This window comes from Pongo pygmaeus, chromosome 10, assembly GCF_028885625.2.
Source record: "Pongo pygmaeus isolate AG05252 chromosome 10, NHGRI_mPonPyg2-v2.0_pri, whole genome shotgun sequence".
In the NCBI taxonomy this organism is placed as follows: Eukaryota; Metazoa; Chordata; class Mammalia; order Primates; family Hominidae; genus Pongo; species Pongo pygmaeus.
This window is the reverse complement of record NC_072383.2, coordinates 491,542-514,411: the sequence shown is the minus strand read 5'-3', so window position 1 is coordinate 514,411 and position 22,870 is coordinate 491,542. Positions and strand designations below refer to the sequence as shown.

At 47.7% G+C, this 22,870-nt stretch overlaps 1 protein-coding gene across 8 annotated transcripts in view; it reads right to left on the bottom strand.

Annotated features, from left to right (window-relative positions):
- The window catches only part of B4GALNT3 (beta-1,4-N-acetyl-galactosaminyltransferase 3), a 104,164-nt gene extending 83,684 nt beyond the window's left edge, over positions 1-20,480 (bottom strand). For 7 of the 8 annotated variants that reach the window (XR_008492797.1, XR_010127745.1, XM_054442614.1 and 4 more), the window contains exon 1: positions 19,863-20,320. Coding sequence is in view for 6 of the 8 variants with exons in the window: in XM_054442614.1 (XP_054298589.1) it covers positions 19,863-20,031 (169 nt within the window). In the remaining 2 variants the exon portion in view is untranslated. Of the gene's footprint in view, positions 1-19,862 lie in introns of all 8 variants that reach the window. The other variant, XM_054442618.1, reaches the window with a different exon arrangement.
- Between the last annotated feature and the right edge of the window lie 2,390 nt (positions 20,481-22,870).

The following is a 22,870-nucleotide window of genomic DNA, read 5'->3' as shown; positions in this document are numbered from 1 at the left end:
GGGGTGAGGACAGCCACAGTCCCAGGGATAAGGCTGGGCCTGGGTCCCACTCCCTGTCCTGCTTGAACAAGAAGGCGAGGTCACCAATAGGAACCCAGGCATCTCCCCAGGGCTCCTTATCATAGTCTTTCTCCAGCCACGGCCAACTCAGAATCCCCAGTGCCGAGGCCAATGCCATTTTCTTTAGGGATAATGTCAGAATCAGAGGGACCTCAAGAACCACACCGTCAAGCCTTCTGTGTTTACGGAAAAGGAAACTGAGGTCCGGGGGGCAGAGCTGACCTGCTCAAAGTCACAGAGCCAGTTCACACAGAACCAAGACTGGACCCCACACGGCCTGAATCCCACAAGAGTATTCTTACTCTAACCATATGCTTAAGAGAAAAAGGACTTATTATTATTATTTTTTTTAATTGGTCAGTTCTGAATAGAACTCCCCATCCTGGTTGCTGCCGGTAAGAAACTCCAGGATCCACTGCACTTACATGAGCAAAAATGAGAGACAAATCACCCGATCACTAAAGGCCTCAGTTGAACACGGTGTTCCCCTCCAGCCTAAATACTCTATGATTCTACAGTGTGGCTCCTGCCGTCATCCTGCTGCGGCAGGTCTCAGTTAACACAATTCACCAGTAGCTCCCCCTGTTCCTTGGCCAAACATGCTGGTTTCTTCCCAGGTATCATTCTTCTGGACTTTTTATCTGCACCTGACACAGTTGTTCAACTTCCCCCTTATCAAGAGTCCTTAGAAGTAAGATCCCATCTCCCATATTTCCCTGACTTCACTTTGTTTCTCTTCTTGGCTGTTAGGTGACCAAAGATCCCCTACGTATGTCTCCTTTTACTGCTGATGACCAGATTCAGAGTCCCATTGCCCCTACCCAGTTTGGCAGTCCAAGAACAACAGCTCAGGGAAGGGATCTGGGCAGAGTGGGACAGTGATACCATCAAAGCCACAGCCTTCACTGAACACGGTGGCATGTGCTTGTAACCCAGCTACTCTGGCGGCTGAGGTCGGATGATGGCTTGAGCCCAGGAGTTTGACACCAACCTGGGCAACATGGTGAGACCCTGTTTCATTTAAATTAAAAAAAAAAAACAGAAGCCACAGCCATGAAACAAAATACCTTCAGCAAGAGTCAGGTCACTGCAGAGAGACTCTAGGCTGTCTCCTGTGGCCTGCTGAGCTTCTGAACTCTGCTACATCCCCTACCTGGAGCTGAGTCAGAAGCCTTGATTCCTTCAGGACTTAATAGGTTTGTCTGTGCCAGCTCCCTCTTGCCTTAGTTTTCCCTCTCTATAAAGGAGGCTGTAACCTCTGTCCTCCCAGTGAACTCCAGGATTCATCACGCTAGGTGGGTGTCATTTTCCACTTCCATTGTCCATAAGGACACCTTCCCAGATGGGTGGAAAAGGACCAAACCTCCTTCAGGGAGAAGAGCAGTAGCAACCTCTGATCCTGAAGGTAACCACAGCTGTGACTTCCCAGGAGAAAGGTTCTATGTAAAAACAGGGTACTGTTGTTTGCCTGCCCTTCCATCCCTTCCTTCCCAAGATTGGTTCATGAAAACCCTGCCAGCTGGAGAAAGTGTTCACCACCCTGGAACTTTCCAAACCTTCTTAGAGATACAAAGGATCAGAAAAAGATAGAAAACCCCTTTCTTAAGGATTTTTTTCCCTTTGAAAAAGCTGCTAGAAGAATCATCACTGAAAATATCACAATAAATTTCTATATCCCAGAAACTGAACTTCCCTATTCTTTTTTGTATTAACAAGTACCTTGGGTAGTTTTTGCCCATTTCTTTTTCTCAAAATGGTAAATGTTGACTTCCAATTTGATAGCTCTTGCTTCAATCAATAAATATTTCCCTAAAACAGACAGGTGGTATTTCCTAAGCAACCTAATTAAAGCTTTACAACTGGAGAATTTTCTTTATGCAAATATTTTTTCAATTTTCATGCATCAAAGCAAAATTGAATTCTCATTCAACAAGCTAAATCAGGCTTGAATATATATATTTTTTTTACCTCCTCTGTGTAATTTTTTTTTTTTTTTTTTAAGACAGAGTGTCACTCTGCCACCCAGGCTGGAGTGCAGTGGTGCGAACACAGCTCACTGCAGCCTTGATCTGGGCTCACGCAATCCTCCCACCTCAGCCTCCCAAGTAGCTGGAACCACAGGGTTGGGCCACCATGCCTGACTAACTTTTAAATATTTTGTAGAGATGGGGTCTTGCCGTGTTGCCCAGGCTGCTCTAAAACTCCTAGGTGCAAGCAATATGCCCGCAGCAGCCTCTGAAACTGCCGGCATTGCAGGCGTGAACCACTGCGCCCCCTCTGTAATCTTCCAAACATGTTCTGAACCCATTTGTTGCTACCTCTCTGCAATTTTTCTTTAATCTGTCACCCATTTCACTTTTTACCCTCACACTGCCAGTCATGGACTTCCATTTGCTAAGCAGAACTAGGATTATGAAAATATCTGTCCTCATCGACTTGTATATTTCTACACAGAGAGAAGAATAACGGATAAGACTGCAATGTTTTAAATACATCATTAATCTGTCTACCAAAGGGGTTCATCATTCATGTGTTCCAGGATTCTTTTGATTTAAAATCAACTTCATCTATTCATTATTTCCCATCCCTTCTCAATTCAAGAAACTGAGAGAGGAAATCATGACTCCATTTGCCTTTTATTTAAGAAGCTGTACACTTGAATGGGTTCTGTTTCTCAGGATGGGAGTGTGCAACAAAGGAACCTGTTGGATGAAGAATGTCAAGCCTTGGCCTTTCTCTTGCAATGTGAAAATTCAATTCAACATCAACAACAACTTCTTTGCAGGTTACTCTCCAATATCAATGTCAATGCAGGGTGTCAGTGCATGGATCACCCCTAAAGGCTGAGTTGGGAACATGCATGATCCACCCCCAACTAAGTGGCAATAACTTCAGCTAGTTCACTGGTAAGAAAAAAATAGATCAATAGACTTGAGGTTGGTCTATATGCAGGCACAATATACTACCAGATTGTTAGGGCAGTTAGAAAAAGAAAGGACCTTCCCTGACCTCATGAAACTCAGTTGTTAAAAGAAGGTATCCTCAGCAAACAAAAAGGGAATGAGCGAAGACAGAGGGTGAGTGGCATGGTGTGTTGTAAACAATAGTCTAGGCACCAGGAGTCCTATAAACTGCTATATGGGCAGGTTGATTAAAGTTCTCCAGGCTTTAAATTCTTCACTGGTAAAATCAGGAGGCTGGGTAAATAGATAACCTTTTTAAGGGGCAGCTCAAGTCAATTTGTAGTGACTGCCTGGTGAGAAATGTTGATAAAATTCTGAGACTGCATCTGAGCTCAGTAAAAGAATTTCATGTTCTACTGGAGATGTCTGCCATGGGCCTAGAAGAAGAAATGCAGGTATAATCCATTTCAGAATTTAAAATCTCTGGACTTCTGCTTTGCTTTTGGTTTTCTTCCATGTCTGCACCCCTGGGGTCCACCCTGTCCTAGGATTCTTTGATATGTGAAAGTCAGCATGCTAAAACCAATCCAAACAGGGACAGAGGGTATTGAAAAGCTGATTAAGTTAAAATAAACAATAGCACCTAACATCTACTGCATGTATCTTCAAATCAACATTCAATTCTGGGCACATACTAAGCACTCAGATAAGCATTTATTTATTTATGAGGCAGGGCCTTGCTCTGTCACCCAGGCTGGGGTGCAGTGGTGTGATCACAGCTCACTACAGCCGCCAACTCCTATGCTCAAGCGATCCACCTGCCTCAGCCTCCCAAGTATTAATAACTAGGATTACAGGTGCACACCACATGCCCAGCTAATTTTTCTTTATTTTATTTTATTGTTTGGTAGAGATGGGGGTCTTGCTATGTTGCCCAGGCTGGTCTTCAATTTCTGGCCTCAACGGATTCTCTTACCTCAGCCTCTAAAACCACTGCAATTACAGATGTGAGCCACTGTGTCCAGCCATCAGCTAACATTTATCAAACACTATATATTAGAAACTGTTCTAAGTACTTTATCTGTATTATTTCACTTAACTGTCACAACAAAAACACAATGAGACAGGTACCATTAATAGTCCCATTTTACAGAGAAGAAACTGGGGCATATTGAGGCTTAATAATATGCTCACTGAGGCACAGCTTACTAAGGACAGGAGCCGGGGATCAAAGTCAGGTAGTCTGACTTCAAAGCTTCTCACCACTATGCCACGGCAAAGGAAGGAAGAAATGGAGGAGCAAAGACAGCAGCAGATGGCCTGGAGGGCACAACAGCAATGCCAGAAGTTAAGGCTGCAGGGATGGCCACCTCCACATGGAGGAAACACGGTGTCACAGTGAAGCTGCGCCGACTCGATTCTAAGCGAACTGCCTGCCTCTGCCAAGCATTCCATCAATGCTGTGGGGACAGTGAAGCAAACTGTCCTAACCAGATACTCTGGAGCCATCTTTGGCTTCTCTAACAACCTAGCTGGGACACACAAGACCAACCCAGATGAAGTAGGAATGAAAGAAAGTCAGTGCTCAATTGTAAGTTTCAGAAAACTTAGGTGCAACAGAAGTTCCAAAAAGAACGAAGTCAGCTGGTTCTAAAATAATTGAAGAAGGCTTCAGGGAAGAGATGAGAGAGAAGGATAAGCGGAGTTTTGAAAGGCAAGCAGAGGGATGTCATGAGACTGGAGAAGAGCAGACACAGGGCGAAGAGAAGGCACGGCAGAGCACAAGGGAAGACCAAGCCCAGGGAGGAGACCCCACCTCCGGTTCTCCTGGGACAGGAAGTGAGGGTGAAGCTACTGCTCTCTGGATGGCTGCTTCCAGATGGACGATTTAAACACTCTTCTGCATCTCCCAGCAGCAGGGCTCTTCCTGGCCCTTTCTCTCACCTAACTAACATCTGTCCCCTGCAACTAGAGCAAGGAGATTTAATAAGGAGAATATTCCCAAGTCATCAGACTCCAAGAACATACCAGGCAGACATTCCCAAGTCATCAGACTCCAAGAACATACCAGGCAGGGTAAAGCTTCAGGCAGAGTTCTTAACTAGGGATCCATGGATAGGGGTCAGGGGACTGTGTACCTCCTCCCAAAATAGTATGCAAAATATACAGGAGATGGGCAAACTTCTGGGGAAAGTGTAACCGTTTCTTCATCAGATTCCTTTTTTCTTTTCTCTCTTCTCTTCTTTTCTTTTCTTTCTTTTTAGATAGGATCTCACTCTGTCACCCAGGCTGGAGTACAGCAGTGAGATCATAGCTCATTACAGCCTCAAACTCCTGGGCTCAAGTGATCCTCCCACCTCAGCCTCCTGAGTAGCTGGGACCACAGGCATGCATCACCACACTTGGCTTTTTTTTTTTTTTTTTTTTTTTTTGAGACAAGGTATCCCTCTGTCACCCAGGCTGGAGTGCAGTGGTGCAATCTTGGCTCACTGCAACCTCTGCCTCCCAGGCTCAAGTGATCTTGAGCCTCCCGAGTAGCTGGGACTATAGTAGTGCCACCACTCCCAGCTAATTCTTGTATTTTTTGTAGAGACAGGGTTTCACCATGTTGTCCAAGCTGATCTTGAACTCCTGGACTCAAGCGATCCACCCACCTTGGCCTCCCAAAATGCTGGGATTATAGGTGTGTGCCACCATGCTTGGACTGGGCTAATTTTTAAATTTTACTTAGAGACAGGGCCTCGCCATGTTGCCCATGCTGGTCTCAAACTCCTGGGCTCAAGACATCCTCCTAACTTAGTCTCCCAAAGTGCTGGATTACAGGCATGCGCCACCGTGCCTGGCCTCTTCATTAGATTCTTACAGATGTATGTGATCCACAAAAGGTTAAAAATCTCTCCACAAAGAGGGGGAAATGCCCAGGTCCTGTACTCTAGAAATTCACAATCTCATGGGGGAAGACAAACAGACAAAAATAACTCTGATCCAAGGCTAACGTTGATAAGTGCACTAATGGATGTGCGGAAAAAGTGTTGTGAGGGAGGGGACGGGGTTAATTCCAGTCTGGCTTTCAATAGGACATCCCCCATCCCCCCATACTGGTTTTGGGATCTGGGTTTGTGATGAAGAAGAAACAGTCACAATCATTTTCTGCCCAGCCCAGACAGTCTTTAGCCAGCACTTCTTTCTCAAGCACTCCTGGTAGAAAACTCCAAGTCTGAGGCTGACTCTATTCCTGCCAGTGAGGTGAAGGAGGACATTGTTTTCAGGACGATGGATTAGGAAGGAGATGCTTATCCTGAAAACCAGCAATGACTCTGTTCTACATTTTTTTCCTCTTCTACCCAGCTCCCGTTCTCCAAATTCCTGAGGTCTTTGTAATCCTGACACCCTTTTGGTGTCATGTCCTCCAGCCCTGAGTTATCTGTCTTAGGACTGTCACTTCTGGGAGACAGTCCCTCCAAGCTAGTTCCTTTGTGCGATTATTGCTTTTCTTCCCAAATAGCATCACCATCTCAAATCCCGATCTGTTTGTTTATGCGATTATCCTCTGTCTCTTCCTCACCAGAAATGTATGCTCTGTGATGGCAAACTCTTTCAACTTCTTGTTCCCTATGATCTCCCTAACACCCAGAGCATAGCCTGGCATATAACAAGTGCTCAGTAAACACCCGCTGAATGAATGTCTGCCTCCTACCCTTTGCATTCTTGTGTAGGACCACCATGGTACGCAAGCTCCAGAGAGGAAAGTACAAGGACAAATGAAGGCATTTTTTTCTCAGGAGACCATTTCTGAGATGCTAGATGCACAAGACAACCCTTATTTAAATGATCGTGGCAGAGTACACCCAGAGAACTATGTATGAAACCCATAACTTTGGTATTCTATCACCTTCTCCATCAACCCTACTGCCAAACTCTGTCACTTCCTGCCTTGACATGTCTCAGCTTTTATCTGCCACTCCTTCCAGCTAGGCAGTCACCACTCACCCTCTAGGTCACTGCAGTAACCACCTCAAGACGTCCTAGCCATCCTGCAGCAGCCTCACGACGTCCTAGCCATCCTACATCCAAACTTCCAACAGCCTCATCAACCTACAGTCACAAGTTCCTGGGATGTAGAAGGGGTTGGTAAGTATTTAAAGGCAGTGGGGTGGCTCACGCCTGTAATCTCAGCACTTTGCGAGGCTGAGGAAAGACGATTGCTTGAGCCCAGGTGTTCAACACCAGTCTGGGCAACATACTGAGGCCCACCTTTACAAAAAGTTTAAAAATTATCTGGGCATGGTGGTGTATGCCTGTGGTCCTAGCTACTAGGGAGGCCAAGGCAGGAGGATTGCTTAAGCTGAAGAAGTCCAGGCTGCAGTGAACCACCAGACTCCAGCCTGGGTGAAAAAGCAAGATCCTGTATCCAAAAAAAAAAAAAAAAAAAAAAAAAAAACCGTGTTTGAACAATTAAAGTACAAATCAGTGGATGAAAAAAAGAAAACACTCCCTCCATATCAAACTCCTGCTTTAAACAATTTATGTTGGCTAGACACAGTCACAGTGGCTTGTGCCTGTAATCCCAGCAGTTTTGGAGATAGAGGCAAAAATATTGCTTGAGTCCAGGAGTTTGAACCAGCCCAGGCAACATAGTGAGACTCTATCTCTGCAAAGAAAATTTTAAAATTAGCAGGCATAGGCCAGGCGCGGTGGCTCATGCCTGTAATCCCAGCACTTTGGGAGGCCGAGGCCAGCGGATCATGGGGTCAGGAGATCAAGACCATCCTGACTAATACTGTGAAACCCCACCTCTACTAAAAATACAAAAAATTAGCCAGGCGTGGTGGCAGGCACCTGTAGTCCCAGCTACTCGGGAGGCTGAGGCAGGAGAATGGCGTGAACCCGGGAGGCAGAGCTTGCAGTGAGCCAAGATGCACCAGCCTGGGTGAAAGAGCCAGACTCCGTCTCAAAAAATAAAATAAAATAAAATAAAATAAAATAAAATAAAATAAAATAAGCAGGCATGGTGGCAGGTACCTGCAGTCTTGCCTACTTGGGAGGCTGAGGTGGGGTGATTGTTTGAGTCCAAGAGTTTGAGACTGCAGTGAGCCATGATCATGCTACCAAACTCCAGGCTGGGCAACAGACTGATGCATTGTCTCTAAAAATAAAAAACATCAGTTAATCAATAAAATAAATGTATGTTGCTCCCTACCAAGTCCAAACTCAGCAACCTGACCCTCAGGAGAGTCCACAATGAGGTTGCAACTACCATTTCATCTTCATCTCCTTCAAGCCTCTGCACTAAAGAACTTGTGTTCCCTACAAAAGTTTGTATTCCCCAGACTTTCCATTTAGCTTATGCTATATTCCCCAAATGGAAATATTCACCTTTGCTTAGACACACACACCCGAACCTGAATAATAACAGCCTGCTGTCGCTGGAGGAGGTATTAGAAATTCAAGCCAGAGGACTTCCTTTTGGAAAATACCCACAGCAAAATATTAAAAATGCTAGATGAAGTATGACAAACTGCTGTTTTATTTACATAGTAAAGCCCTCCATAAGGTAAGAGAATCTCCAGCAGCCAAATCTGAAGATGTAAAAATCAGAGCAGTAAGCAGATGCTAACATATTGGCAGCCTCTTGCAATCAACAATTTTAGATAATTAAATGAATGTTTTAAATTTTTAAATGCAGAAGAACGATGTAGTTTATTTTTATTTATTTATTTCTTTATTATTATTATTTTGAGACAGAGTCTTGCTCTGTTGCCCAGGCTGTAGGGCAATGGCATAATCTCAGCTCACTGCAACCTCTGCCTCCCAGGTTCCAGCAATTCTCCTGCCTCAGCCTCCCAAGTAGCTGAGATTACAGGCATGTAATCTCATGCCCAGCTAATTTTTGTATTTTTAGTAGAGACGGGGTTTCACCATGTTGGCCAGGCTGGTCTTGAACTCATGACCTCAGGTGATCCACCCACCTCAGCCTCCCAAAGTACTAGGATTTTAGGCGTGAGCCACCATGCCCAGCCTATTTATTTATTTATTTATTTATTGAGACAGAGTCTCACTCTGTCACCCAGGTTGGAGTGCAGTGGCACAAAATCAGCTCACTGAAACCTCTACCTCCTGGGTTCAAGCGATTCTCCAGCCTCAGCCTCCCGAGTAGCTTGGATTACAGGCATGCGCCACCACGTCCAGCTAATTTTTGTATTTTTAGTAGAGACAGGGTTTTGCCACGTTGGCCAGGCTGGTCTCGAACTACTGACCTCGAACTGTGCCCGCCTCGGCCTCCCAAAGTGCTGTGATTACAGGCATGAGCCACCTCACCCAGCCACAATGTAGTGTTTAAAAAACCCAACAAATTTGAAATAGAACAAAATAAAACTTACAGATATGAAAAATACAGTCACTACACTGGGTGCGGTGGCTCACGCCTGTAATCCCAGCACTTTGGGAGGCTGAGGCGGGCGCATCACCTGAGGTCAGGAGTTCGAGACCAGCCTGACTAACATGGCGAAACCTAAAAGTACAAAAATTAGCTGGGCATGGTGACACATGCCTGTAATCCCAGCTACTCAGGAGATTGAGGCAGGAGAATGGCTTGAACCTGGGGGACGTAGGTTAGAGTGAGCCGAGATCGCGCCACTGCACTTCAGCCTGGGTGACAGAGCGAGACTCCATCTCAAAACAAAACAAAACAAAAAAAAACAGTCACTAAAATGAAAAAATGGGGTAGAGGTCTCTCCCTCCATTTCATTCCCTCATTTCTCTACCCATTTTCTGTGCCTGTGCAATGTCCCCTGCCTTCTGCTATCGGAAGTCATTCACCTGGGATGTGCTCCCCATCTCTATCACCCTTTCCCAGGCCCTCTACTCAGCTGAAATGGAAAGAAAGGGAGACCCAGGGCACAGAGTACGTATTGCGCTGTGTGCCTGGTCCACAAGGGAATCCTCCACGTCCTCACTCCTCCTGCCCACCTTTGCTAAGAGGTGCTGGTGAGCAGTCGGGACCAGCTGGCTGGTGAGGGAGGTGTGCATGAGCACACGCTGCACACATTCGTTTGAACCTGGGCTTGGCAGGCAGGGTGGAAAGGAGTGGATCAGAGGATTTGTAAGAAGATCTCAGCAGGGAGGCCTTTAATCTTTTAGGCAACTGCTTGTGCGGAGACCATGTTGTCAGAGATGACCTTGGAGGCCAAAGCAGTCAGAACTATTGGGAGAGCTGCCACCTCTTGGTTCAGGCAACTGAGCCTTGAAAGACCAGTGCCAGAATGTCAAAGATATTCCCTTCCGACTGTCCCTTTCACCCCTTAGTGACATGGGCAAGTTCCAAATCTACTCCTGTAAGGAAGCACCTCACTCCAAAGATTATGGAACCGAAGCCCTCAAAAGGACAGGAAATTAGTTACAGGTAAACTGATTTCCTGTAAACAGAAAACCAGGCAAATCAGTTACAAAGCTAGGATGTACACTGGCCACACACGGTGGCTCATGCCTGTAATCTCAGCACTTTGGGAGGCTGAGGTGGGAGGATCCCTTGAGCCTAGGAGTTCAGGACCAGCCTGAGCAACATAGTGAGACCCCATCTCTAAAAAAAAGCTTTTTTTTAATAAATAAATAATGAGATAACTGCCAGGTGTTCCTGCCTTTTAGTCCCAGAAATCTCAGTGTGTACACAGGGGTATGCAGCAGAGTGAGAGGCTATCGCTTCCCAATTGCTGTGCTTCTGTGCCCTGGTACAGCCCCCCAGATAGCTCTCATTCTCAGCAAAATCCTTGACCCCTAACCTGGCCCCCACCCCTAATATAAATCTTTGCCTGGGATGGAAAGATGCAGGCATTGCTGAACATCATGGAGGAAAAAAGTGATTGAAGAATGTGTATTTGGTGGCAAGTGCTGGATATGGATGGCATAGTGATGCTGGGGTACTGCACACAGCTGTGTCATGGGCTGAGAAGTTTAAGAAGCACTGGAAAAAGGGCCAGTTGAGGAATGTGTCTATTTGCCCCCTCCTGCCCAGCCATTCTCTAATTCCTATCAGACTGAGAGGGAAGAGATGGGAACCAATATTCATTGAGCTCCTAATATGTACTAGGCTCACTAAATCTCATTTAGTCATAAGGAAAGCTCTACAGGAACAGCATTATAGCTCCACTACCCAGACAAGGCTCCTGAAACTTAGAAAGGAATAAGTACCTTCTACAAGGTCTCACAATTGGTGAGTCATAGAGCTTGAACTTGAACCTTGCCCTGTCTTCAAACTCCACAGCTTTTCCAGGAATTATCAATGCTTTTCAGTCCACTCAGTCTGCCACAAAAAGCAAATGCTCCAAAAACATTTTGCTTTAAGTTTAGGATGAATCACTTCTGCAGCCATTCAAGGTTTGCAAAATAAATAAAAATTGCAAAATATACAACACTCAATTTCCTGAGCATTTATACATAAAATCCTTGGTCGGCCTGGAATGTGATTTCTCTATTTCCACTCCCACCTCTCTCTATTGTCTTCCATTTGTGGGCCCTCTTCCTGGGTTGTGTGGCCACAAAGCAGAATGTTAGCTGTGCAGAGTGAGACACACACATAGCCTCTGCCAGGCACCATAAGAACACAGTTTCAAAGAAGAAATGGGTGGAAGAGACAGACAAAGTCTATTCCCTGGGCAGGGATTCTCAGCTGCTAATACAGGGGCTAGGTCTCTAAATTAGTCTGTGACTTTATGCATCCAAAAGCCACAGGCTGGCAGCAGCCATAGATCTTCATGTTGAGGTGTCCTTGCTGGTGTGAGGAGCTTCCTCCCAGACCTTTGCAGGGATGGGTGCCCACATGACACACCAGGTTTCTGGCCTTCCTGGCCAGTCTCTCAGCTGTTCTCTAGGTAGTGTCAAGGATGCCTCCAATTTTATTGAATTTGCCTTGTATGGTGTCACTGTTTTCAACAAAAGTGGCTCAGTCCCCAGTATCTGTCAGGAAATTCTAAGCCTTTGGTAGTCTTCTTATATGGAAAGACATAATAATTTATTTGTGGATGTGATTCAACTTTTCAGTACCTAAATAAAGACCCCCAAAAAGGTCAGGGCAATACTTTTTTGGCTTTTTAAGCTTTTAAATCCAGACTTTTTTCTAAGGCATCCTGGAATCCAACATCTGCTTATCACTGCTTATTACACTTCATTTTTTCAACAATGTCTAGGTCAGAGTGGTGACATTTTAGGTGATTGTTTCTTCTTCATATGTGTATGTATACCATAGCACTTCTGTTGATTTATTTTATGCCTTGATTTAGTCCAGGAAAAACTAAAATAGCTTACAATGACCATAGAATATAAGATGACATAAACTGGAAGTAGTTGGTTGTGAGGGTGGGGAGATAAAATAAAGGTACAGTCATAAAATTAGTAGAAAAATACAGGTCATAAAATCCTTTACACTTTTCTCCAGGTGAAGAAAAAACTGAATCCTAAAGCTTCCTAGTAACCAACACGAAGAGAGAAATCAGAGTGATTATGCAACTTACACGACCAATAAAAATTAAAACAAACCGCTCAAGAGAAGCACAGCTATTTCTAAGATCAAGACCAGAAGAAACATGTTTAGAGGGTTCTCACATATGGATGAGCAGCAGTTCTCAATTCCACCCTGGCAGAGTGCTACTGGAGAATTTCAGAGGCTGTATCCTACAGCCTTTAGGCCCCTGGTCTTCCTTGGCCTTAGGTTATTTTATTAGTGATGCTATGGTGCCTAAAGGCAAAAACGTACGTTCACAGGGGTTAACGTGGTCCAGATACACAGCTGTTGTCTAGTATAATGAGCATGGATTATTTTTATCCTTATTTTATTTTGTTTATTTATTTATTTATTTAAGACACAGTCTTGGCTCACTGTAACCTCTGCTTCCCAGGTTCAAGGGATTCTTGTGCCTCAGCCTCCCGAGTAGCTGGGACTGCAGGCACGCACCACCACACCCAGCTAATTTTTGTAGTTGTAGTAGAGACGGGCTTTCATCATGTTGGCCAGGCTGGTCTCAAACTCCTGGCCTCAAGTGATCTGCCCACCTTGGCCTCCCAAAGTGCTGGGATTACAGGTGTGAGCCACCACACCTGGCTGCATTATTTTTATAGTCATAAAGAATATCATTTTAAAATGAGGCCGAGCACAGTGGCTCACTCCTGTAACTGAGCCCAGGAGTTCAAGGCTGTAATAAGCTAAGATCACACCACTGCACTCTGGCTTGAGAGACAGAGTAAGACTCAGTCTCAAAAAATACTTTCATTAATTTAATTTAAAAATTTGCTAATAAAAAAAGAACCACAATCTGTATTATTCCACTCATATAAAATATTAAAATATGCTAAATTAATCTATGCTGATGGTAGCGATTCATAGCACCGCCCCCCCCTCCCCCGGGTTACTGGCGTGCTGGTAATACTCTGTTTCTTCATCATGGTGCTCATAACACAGGTATTTTCATCATGGTGCTCATAACACAGGTATTTTCAGTTTGTGAAAACTGCTCATCAAGCTTTCTGCACATATACTTGAATAAAAAGAGGGGCCACAGGGACGATTTGCATGTTTATTTTCGTAAAAGTTGGTCAGTATCAGGCCTTTTGTAGTTATGAAATAAAGAACATATTGAACATAAAAATAAATTATATACTAAAATATTACAAGAATACAAAGAATATTCATTTCTGCTTATCCAATGGATACTTCCAACATTCAAAGTAGCACTTGTTAACTTGAGTCTGTAAAAATGTAAAGATCTGTCACACTTTGCTCAGAATATATAACGCATGCAGCCCAGTGCCCTTTAGAGTCACTACCCGACTATTCTCACCTCTTCCACTCGCGTTTTTGTATATTGGTTAACATATAAATCTATTAATTATGTGAATCACAAGGTCAAAGAACTGTCTGAAAACTCCAAATGTCTGGTTGGCCTAGTTGAGAACACATAATCTTTACATATAACGAAAAGTGCTTGTGGAAAATAAAAGCGTAGTTTTTGACACTGGTGGAATGCTGTAGAGAACTAGACAGCGAGCGGCCAACTCCAAGAACAGCCTCTAGGACCCCTTCCAAAGCAAACTCTGCTGTCGGCTGCTCTGCTCTGCTCTGCTCCATAAAGCTCAGCACTAGAGGGCAAGCCCAGGCTCCATGGCCTGGAAAATTACTGCAGCGTACTTACCAGCCTCTCCAGAAGCCAGCACGGAAGCACTTTCAGAAGACCTTGTGCTACAAAGCAGTTATAACCATGCACAGCGTCTGAACAACTCCCAGGACAGGGAGTGGCAGGCAGCCCCAGCACCATCAAGCAGGGGAATGGGACCTCGACTCCCAGGACAGGGAGTGGCAGGCAGCCCCAGCACCATCAAGCAGGGGAATGGGACCTCGACTCCCAGGACAGGGAGTGGCAGGCAGCCCCAGCACCATCAAGCAGGGGAATGGGACCTCGACTCCCAGGACAGGGAATGGCAGGCAGCCCCAGCACCATCAAGCAGGGGAATGGGACCTCGACTCCCAGGACAGGGAGTGGCAGGCAGCCCCAGCACCATCAAGCAGGGGAATGGGACCTCAACTCCCAGGAGAGGGAGTGGCAGGCAGCCCCAGCACCATCAAGCAGGGGAATGGGACCTCGACTCCCAGGACAGGGAGTGGCAGGCAGCCCCAGCACCATCAAGCAGGGGAATGGGACCTCAACTTGAGGGTCCCTGGGTAGTAGGCAGGGTAAAGATGGCCGACGCGTTGCTGAGGTTCCGCCGGCCACATCAGCACGGGGACTGAGAGACCAGGGAAAGGAGAGACTCTAAATATGGGTAAGGTCACCTATTGTCAAAAACTGCATTCCTCGTGTAGGCAATGCCCAAAGAAAACACGCTTATAATTAAAAAAAAAAAAAAACCATTGATGTCTTATCGTTTATCTTCTGTATTTGTATTCAAAGGCTATTGTTGTGTATATGTATTATGGTACAGGGAACAAGAATTCCTAGGTTCTATTCTTGGATCAGTCCCTGATAAACACAGTATCTGCCAGTGGAAAATATCAGGTGCTTGGAAATTCAGAGCTGACACATTCATAACCAGAAGGTACTTATCTGAGCGCCTAGTATGTGCCCAGAATTGAATGTTGATTTGAAGACACACATAGTAGCCTGGTGACTGGAATATCAGCATAGAGAGAGGTAAACAGGACACGTGAAAAGGAGCTAGAGGTTCCCTGGGACAGAGAGGCACACCAGCCAGAGCTGCATGAGACACAGTCCCTGCCCACAGGAGCACACAAGGCGGTTGTGCTTGCTGCTTCACTGGGTTTCAACTCCATGCCACACTATCCCTCCTCTGCCCACACATCTGTCTCATTTGCTTCTCCCTCTCTCCCTGTCTGCGTCTCAGATTACTGCTGTGCCCTGCATTACCTCTGTTACTGGAGGGTTTGTATCCTTTCCAAATCAGAATGGCTGTGGTGGCCAGAGCTGCAGTGACTGCCTCACACTGTGGGTGTGCCTCCCTCAGCCCACTCAAGTAAGCCAGAAGTCACAAAGGCCAACCAGAGAGATGTGGTACAGATAGAGGTAAGGCAGCAAAAGCCAATGGCTTCCTAAGCTTCAGAATACTTTGGGATCCGGCAAGTAATCCTGGCACTTAAATGGGAGATCTAAAAGAAGCCAGTGCATGCCATCCTTCTGTCTTGGATTTGTGCCCAAATGTCATCCCTTGGCTCTGAGATATTTCATCTCTAGAAACCGTTTTTTTTTAAAGTAGAGTCTCGCTCTGTCACTCAGGCTGGAGCACATTGGTGCAACCTCAGCTCACTGTAACCTCTGGATCCTGAGTTAAGCAATTCTCCTGCCTCAGCCTCCCCAGTAGCCGGGATTACAGGTGTGCACCACCATGCCTGGATTTTTTAAAATCTTTTTTAGTAGAGATGGCGTTTTGCCATGTTGGCCAGGCTGCTCTCGAACTCCTGACCTCAAATGATCCGCCCGCCTCGGCATCCCAAAGTGCTGGGATCACAGGTGTGAGCCACCACCCCCGGCCTCTAGTCCAGAACTCTGCCTACAGATAGAATCTTTGCTGATCCAATACAAACAAATGGGTATATAACTTGTGAAAACCTGCCTAATTGGAGAATCTTTAACTTCCAATAACAATTGGTTTCCAGGGCTGCTTTTCAGCCAGTACATACCAGGATAGCCGTATCACTTATTAAAACACTGAAATCCTTATGCATGTGTTAGTACAGTGGCTACCCCAGGCCCTCTGAGTGTCCCACTGCCACCCGGACCCCTCCCCAGGACAGCTTCATGACCCAGCAGCTACAGAGTTAATGTTGGGCTCAACAAGGGGACTCATCAGGACCCTGTTCCAGAACCACCATGCCACACCAAAAGTATTGTTACCCTTATCCGTCCCATTCTACAATGCTGCCGTATTCTAAAACTTTCAACTGCTTTCTGCTAGCTACTGAATAAATGCCACTCTTTAAGGTTTTTATTCAGCCTTCCACATATAGCATCCTCTATTCTCCTTATACCCTCTGTTTCACCAAACTCAGCTGCTCAGTATTCTCAAACATAAACTTTCCCCGACTCTTGGTCTTTGTTGATGTTACTCTTTCTGTCTGGAATAGCCTTTCTGTATCCACCAAAATCTTACCAGCTCTTCAAAATGTCCCAAAATGTCACCATTTCCATGAAATATTAGTTGGGAGAGCTGTGCCCCCATTTCGAGAGGTGTCACAGAAACATATGGGTCCTATGTTTGCAAAACTTAATGACTGCTTTATATTACACCTATTTTGATATAGGCACCTTAGCTTTCCTCCTAAATAAAGCTGTAGATGCTAGAAACCACATCCTGATCATCACACCTACGTGGCCTGGCCCAATGCCTGGCTCCAGGTATGCGCTAAGTAAATATTTGTGTAAATGAATGCGTGAACAGTCCTAATTCTTTTGTCCATTTTCTATTTGTTAAGGATTTTGGTTGTTTTTCTCTGAAGCCACTCCAGTTGTGGTTGTATCTCCTTCTGCATATGGAACCAAATTGCACATCATCCACATCTTAAACTACTGGGTTATTTCACCAAGATAAAGAAGGAAGTATGCTCCCCTGTCATTACTGGTAACCCTGGAGTTTGTGACTGCCATCTCTCCATACTCTTCTTCCAGCACCAGATCCAACACAGGGACAGGCAAATGAAAGGTTCCTGGTAATGGGGGCTGGCCTTACAGATGACAGAGAGCTGGTGGGTGGTGGAGTGAGTTGGCAGGGATTGCTAGAGAGGGGAGGCGGGGTGGTTTGCTGGAAAGCAGAGCCAACAAGCTGGTTCTGGTTGCTGTGGTTGAGGCCAGGGGTACAGGCCTGGGAGATGCAGTTTTACCACCCTGGTTCCTGTTGGTATCCAAGAGTGTGGAGGTGGGAATGCTAGCAACCCCCTTCCCACCTCTCCTTTCCTAATGCCTCCTCCCCAGCTCTCCCTCCAGAGGAACAGCTCTGAGCTGAAAATGAAACCTATAGGAAAAGAGGGAACTTTGATGCAAGATGTCTGGGCTTCTTCGCAACAAAAAAGATGGGAGACAAGGAGGGAGAAACCACAGCTCCTGTCTAAATCTCATCCCACAGGGAAATCGAGAGTAGAATATAACGGGACAGCCCAGGACAAAAAGACACCCTGCACAATAGATGAATTTCAGGGTTCTAAGAGGAGAGAGGAAACAAGGTGCATCAAGGTGCACGCTTAGCCTCCTGTTAAAAACCATGAGTAAGGAAACAAAGTCAATTCTGGAATAGAAGGCTGGGAAGAGTTTTCTGGACAATTGGTTTGGAAAAGAAAATAAAAAATAAGGAAACCCAGTCAGCGAGTTAAGATTCATCTGGGAGGCGAACCCAACAGACTCAAGAATTGATGGCTCGGAATGAGGCAGCCCACGGGAGACAGAGGCAGAGGTCGAGGGCCAGAGTGTCAGATTATGACTGTAGCAAACTAGATCCAGGTTTGAGGAGAAAACACACCTGAGGCAAAATAAAAGTGAGGAGAGGGAGAAAGGGAAGTTACTGATTCCAAGGTCACAAAGCAACTGCTTTTCTTTCCGTTTTTAATTTGTGCACAAGATCCCATCGGTTAAACAAAATGATGGCTACACTGGGAAGAGGTGTCGCCTCCCAGGCCCCCACCCACACACTCCAAAGGAGCTCATCCATTTGGGCCTGAGTGACCGTGGCGGGGGAGAACAGATTCACTCTCTGTCTTTCAGAAGGAAGAACAAGGCCCAGAGGAGGGAAGAATTCACTACCGCCAGGCAGATTTTGGTCATCAGAGGAAAGGGCTCTGCTGCATGCAGCCGTGGTCCCGGGGTGGAAGCTATGGCTTCCTGGTGATGTGCTGAGCTCTCTGGCCCTGGAAACTCTTGCGTGCACATCAGTCTTAGTATCCAGACTGAAAGACACATTGGAGATCATTTAGACCAAAGTCCTCATTTTCTCCTGAGAAGCTGTCGTTTTTCCCTTGATTCCCCCGCTAGTTAGTGGCAGAGCCAGTCCTCATTTTCTCCTGAAAAGCTGTCGTTTTTCCCTTGATTCCCCCGCTAGTTAGTGGCAGAGCCAGTCTCCTCTAACTCACAGCCGGAATTACTTCCATCATCACAGAAAGGTTAGGCCATAAAAATACATTTCCAACCTGTACCAGCTCAGCGACTGTCCCTAGTAATTCTCTCTCTTTGGCCACAAGAGAAGGCGCAGCACCACACCCAACTCTGGGTAGAGAAGCTGACACGACTATAGGTCAGAGTCAGAGTATCTTCTCAGCAACTTGCTCAGCCACTCTGTCCGAGTTTCCCCAAAGCGGGAGGGAAGTAAAGGCATGGGAGACCATGCGCCAGGACTTTGAACCTCGGCTCCCCGGGCTTGGGTTGGGCACCTGGTAGTAACGGGAGTTTCTCCATTTCTTTTCCCAACTATTACAGGATCTTTTACAGCCCCTGTCACTGTCAGCTTTACTTTGTTAGGCCCATCCATAGTACGTTGAAAACCACCTCGCACAGCCATACCTATTCATGTAAAAAGGCAAAGAGCCCATGCTCTCCTGTTTTCCTAGGAGGAAACTGAGGCACGCAAATATTAAGTGGCTTCGGCTAAGTTAAAAACAGAAGTAGGAATCTACCTGCTGCCCGGTCCACTGTGCTGTCCATCATCTCCTTAAACTGGGGAGTTTGGTAGATTGCTCAGGGTTCAGAAAAGTAGCAGAAAGGGCGGCCAGAACAGGAGAGAGAGGGCGCAGCGACGAGGTGGGAGATTCAAAGGAACCGAGGACGGGGGCTGGGAGAGGAGTGACATACGGGAAGCGAGGAAGAGAGGGGACTCTCCGAGGTGTGGTGAAAAAGAACCCCCCTAGAAGACGCAGCAGGAGAGGAAACCGAGTGAGCCAAAGAGAAGGCGGTGGGCAAAGTTTGGGCTGCGCGGACTGGAGCGCGCGCCTGGGCGTGGACGGCCGAGGGCATCCCGCACCCGAATCCCCAGCTCGCGCGTGGACCCCACGGACCTCCTCCCCGGGAACCGCAAGCCCGGAGCGGCCGGAGGGGCCCGGTCTCCGCCAGCGTCTCGGCGGGGCGGGCGGGGAGCCTCTCTCCGGGTCGCCCTCCGAGGGGAGACGCGAGGAGCCCCGAGGATGCCCCGGACCCACATGGCCAGCGGGCAGGCCCGGGCTCGGGAACTCTGCGCTCGGCCCCGCGGCTTCCCCCGCCCGCAGCTCTCCCCGAGTACGCGCGGGGCGACGCCGGGCACCTGAGGGAGACACGGGTGGGAAATCGGGTCTGAGGCTGGGATGAGAGGCGGGTCCTCCCAACGCAGGAGCCGCCGCCGCCGCCGCCCACCTCCGCGCCCTTCGCCTCCCCGGGCGCTACTTACTCCGGTTCAAGGGGTTCCCGCCGACCTGGGCCGACGCCACCAGTTCCAGATACAGAGTCCAGAGCCCCACAGACACCACGGCGAGCGCCAGCAGCAGCCGGAAGCGCCTCCGCAGCAGCTTCACCGGGCGCAGGAGCAGCGGGAGCCGCGCGGCCCGGGGGCTCCCCATGGCGCTGCGCCGAGGCGGCCGCCGCCAGCGCGGGCTCCAACCCCCCGAGCCGCCGCCCCCCGGCCGGGCCCCGCGCCCAGGGCGCCCCGCGTCCCGGCCCAGCGTCTCAGGGCTGCGCCGAGGCCGTCTCCCCCGGCCGCTCTCCGGCGGGGCTCGGGCTCATGCTCCGGGCGCGAGGGGTCTCCGGGCTGCGCGGGCGCCCGGCAGGTCTCTCGGGGAGCCGAGCCCGGCTCCTCCTCCGCGCGTGTGTTCCGCGCCGGGCTCTCCTCCCCACGCCTCTCCCGTCGCAGGCTCGCTGCCGCCCGCTCTCCCTCCCTCCCTCCCTGCGCGCCGCCCTCACTCGCTGCCCAGGAGGAGGCTTCCCCGGCGCCCGCCCGCCCGCCTCTGCCCGCGCCGCCGCCAGCCCCGGACCCGGCTCCCGGCTCTGGGCGCTCCTGCTCGCGGCACCTGGCCCGCCCCCGCCCGGCCCCGCCCGGCCCCGCCCCGCCCCGCCCCGGGCACAGGTGGGCTCCGCCCCCGAGAAGCCCGGGACACCAGGAGGCCATGCTGGCTTCCGTCGGGGAGCGAGAGGTGGGGCCGGAGAACCGGTGCCTGCTGCCTCCGCCGACTGGGAACGGGTGGGAGGAGGAGGAGGGGGCGCGTGATGATCCGGACTCTGGGTGACCGAGGGAAACCGAGTCAGCACCCGGGCGCCTGACGGTGCGGTTTTAAGCAGAAGCGAAGTAGAGGCTGGTTTGGGCGACGCCCAAGGCTTTAGCCTCAGAGCCTTTCGTCGCCAACAGCAACGACCCTACTCCCTGCTTGACGAAACCAGTAGGCGTGAAATACCACGGGAGCCACTGGACGCTTAACTCAGACATAGCTTCGTTTTCCAGTTGAGATCTGAAGACCTTTCTTCCCAGCCTGAACCACATCTCCGAGAGGCGCTGGGGAAGTCATACAGCCCCCACGGTGAACCCCAGCAAGCAGTTTTTCCCAGACTGGGCTGGAATGGCTGTTTGAAGAGAGTAGGTGTTTGAGGGTTCCGAAAAAGAATTTTAAAAAGAAAAGAAAGGTATTCACCCTTAGAGTTGAAAAGATCAGCAAGGTAAGCCAGGCACAGTGGCTCACGGCTGTAGTCCCAGCACTTTGAGAGGCTGAGGCGAGAGGATCTCTTGGTCTCTGGAGGTCAAGGCTGCAGTGAGCCGTGATTGCATCAGTGCACTCCAGCCTGGTCAACACAGCAAGACCCTGTCTCAAAAAAAAAAAAAAAAAAAAATCAGTATTCCAGTCCTCTGCCTTCAGGCAGGTAAAGCATTATTATCTGATTTAATTAGATAAAGTATCAAGGGGCAGAATAACTGCCCCAGGTCATTCAGCAGGTTATACTGCAGTTTTCTTTTCCATTATCTCTTCTGGGAAAAATGGTCAGGAGACTGGGAAAAGTGAAGGATCAAAGTGTTCCTGGACATTTTAAAATCAAATGAATATCACATAAGTAGTGTTCCAAGACAGAGGTTCTCATAGAATTGAGAGCTATGTTTCCCTTCTCTCTGTTCTCACCTCAGTTGGATATTCAATAGTTTCTACAGGACTTTTCCTAATTAGCCTCCCCAACTCCAAGCTTCCCATCGCATCCTCTCCACTACCACCAGATGGTCTTCATAAAAAGCCAGGCATGGTGACACGCACCTGTAGTCCTACCTTACTCGGGAGGCTGAGGCAGGAGGAGTGTAAGGTTGTAGTGAGCTACAGTCATGCCACTGCACTCCAGCCTGGGTGACAGAAAGACCTTGTCTCAAAAAAAAAAAAAAAAAAAATCCCGTATGTTCTCACACACCTGCTCAAAAATATTTAGTGGCTTCCAATGCTTATTGATTAAGATGCACACTGTAAATCCAGAATTCAGGGCCTTCCAGAACCTTTTCCAGCTTTATGTGACCACACGAAACCTGCTCCAGCTAAAACTAGTTTATTCACTGCCCTCCAACACATTTTCTTTTCTAGTTGGTCAACTTGTACCCTTTATCCAAGGTCCATTTCAGATTCTATAAAGCTTTCTTGGACCAGCCAAGTCCTAAGCAACTCCTTCCTTTTTGGAGCTTTAGTAGAACTTGCCATCTGTCTCACCATCTGATATGTTGGAACTTACTTGGAGTGTGAGTCTTGTTTTCCCAACCTCACTGTAAGGCTTCAAAAATGGGAGCTGCATTTCCAGTGGGTGGTACAATGTCCACTTAGCACTTAGGAAGGTTTGAGGATGAGGGTAGCCCTTTGAGCAAACATCTTCTAGAACTTTCACTGTAGTTGTTTAGCAAAGGGTGAATCCAAAGGACAATTCTCTAATTGCAGCCCCTGGGAAAGGTCTCTGTGAAGTTCCAAAGCCACAGATTCCTGTACTTCTCATGTTATTCTTTCTTTCCACAAGTCCAAGATAGGAGCAGCCAGTGTGTGCGCAGCCTGTGCAAGCTGGGCTGAGTCAAGTGAGAAGCGACCGGGCCCTGTAAATAGAGTCCCTCTCTCATTAAGGGCAACCCAACTGGATTTTAGGTTGAGTCACTTTTAACACTTTGTCATGGAAACAGGTGGCAGCCTTGCCACAATTCTCTCCTCAAGACTGAGAAAGCTCATGCAATCACTTCGGTCAACCAAATGTTGAAGCATCTATTATGTAGGAACTGGGAAAGATCTAAAACAAGAAGTATGCTGTTTAGTTGAGGAAAAAAGATAGTCCACAGGAAAAGAAATCTGATAGTTCAAAGGCCAAATTTATGGTCCAAACATGAATCCCAAAGAAATTAAGAAGAGGAAGGAGATCATCCCGTACCTCTTGATTTTTTGTCCTCCTCTTATTTCTACT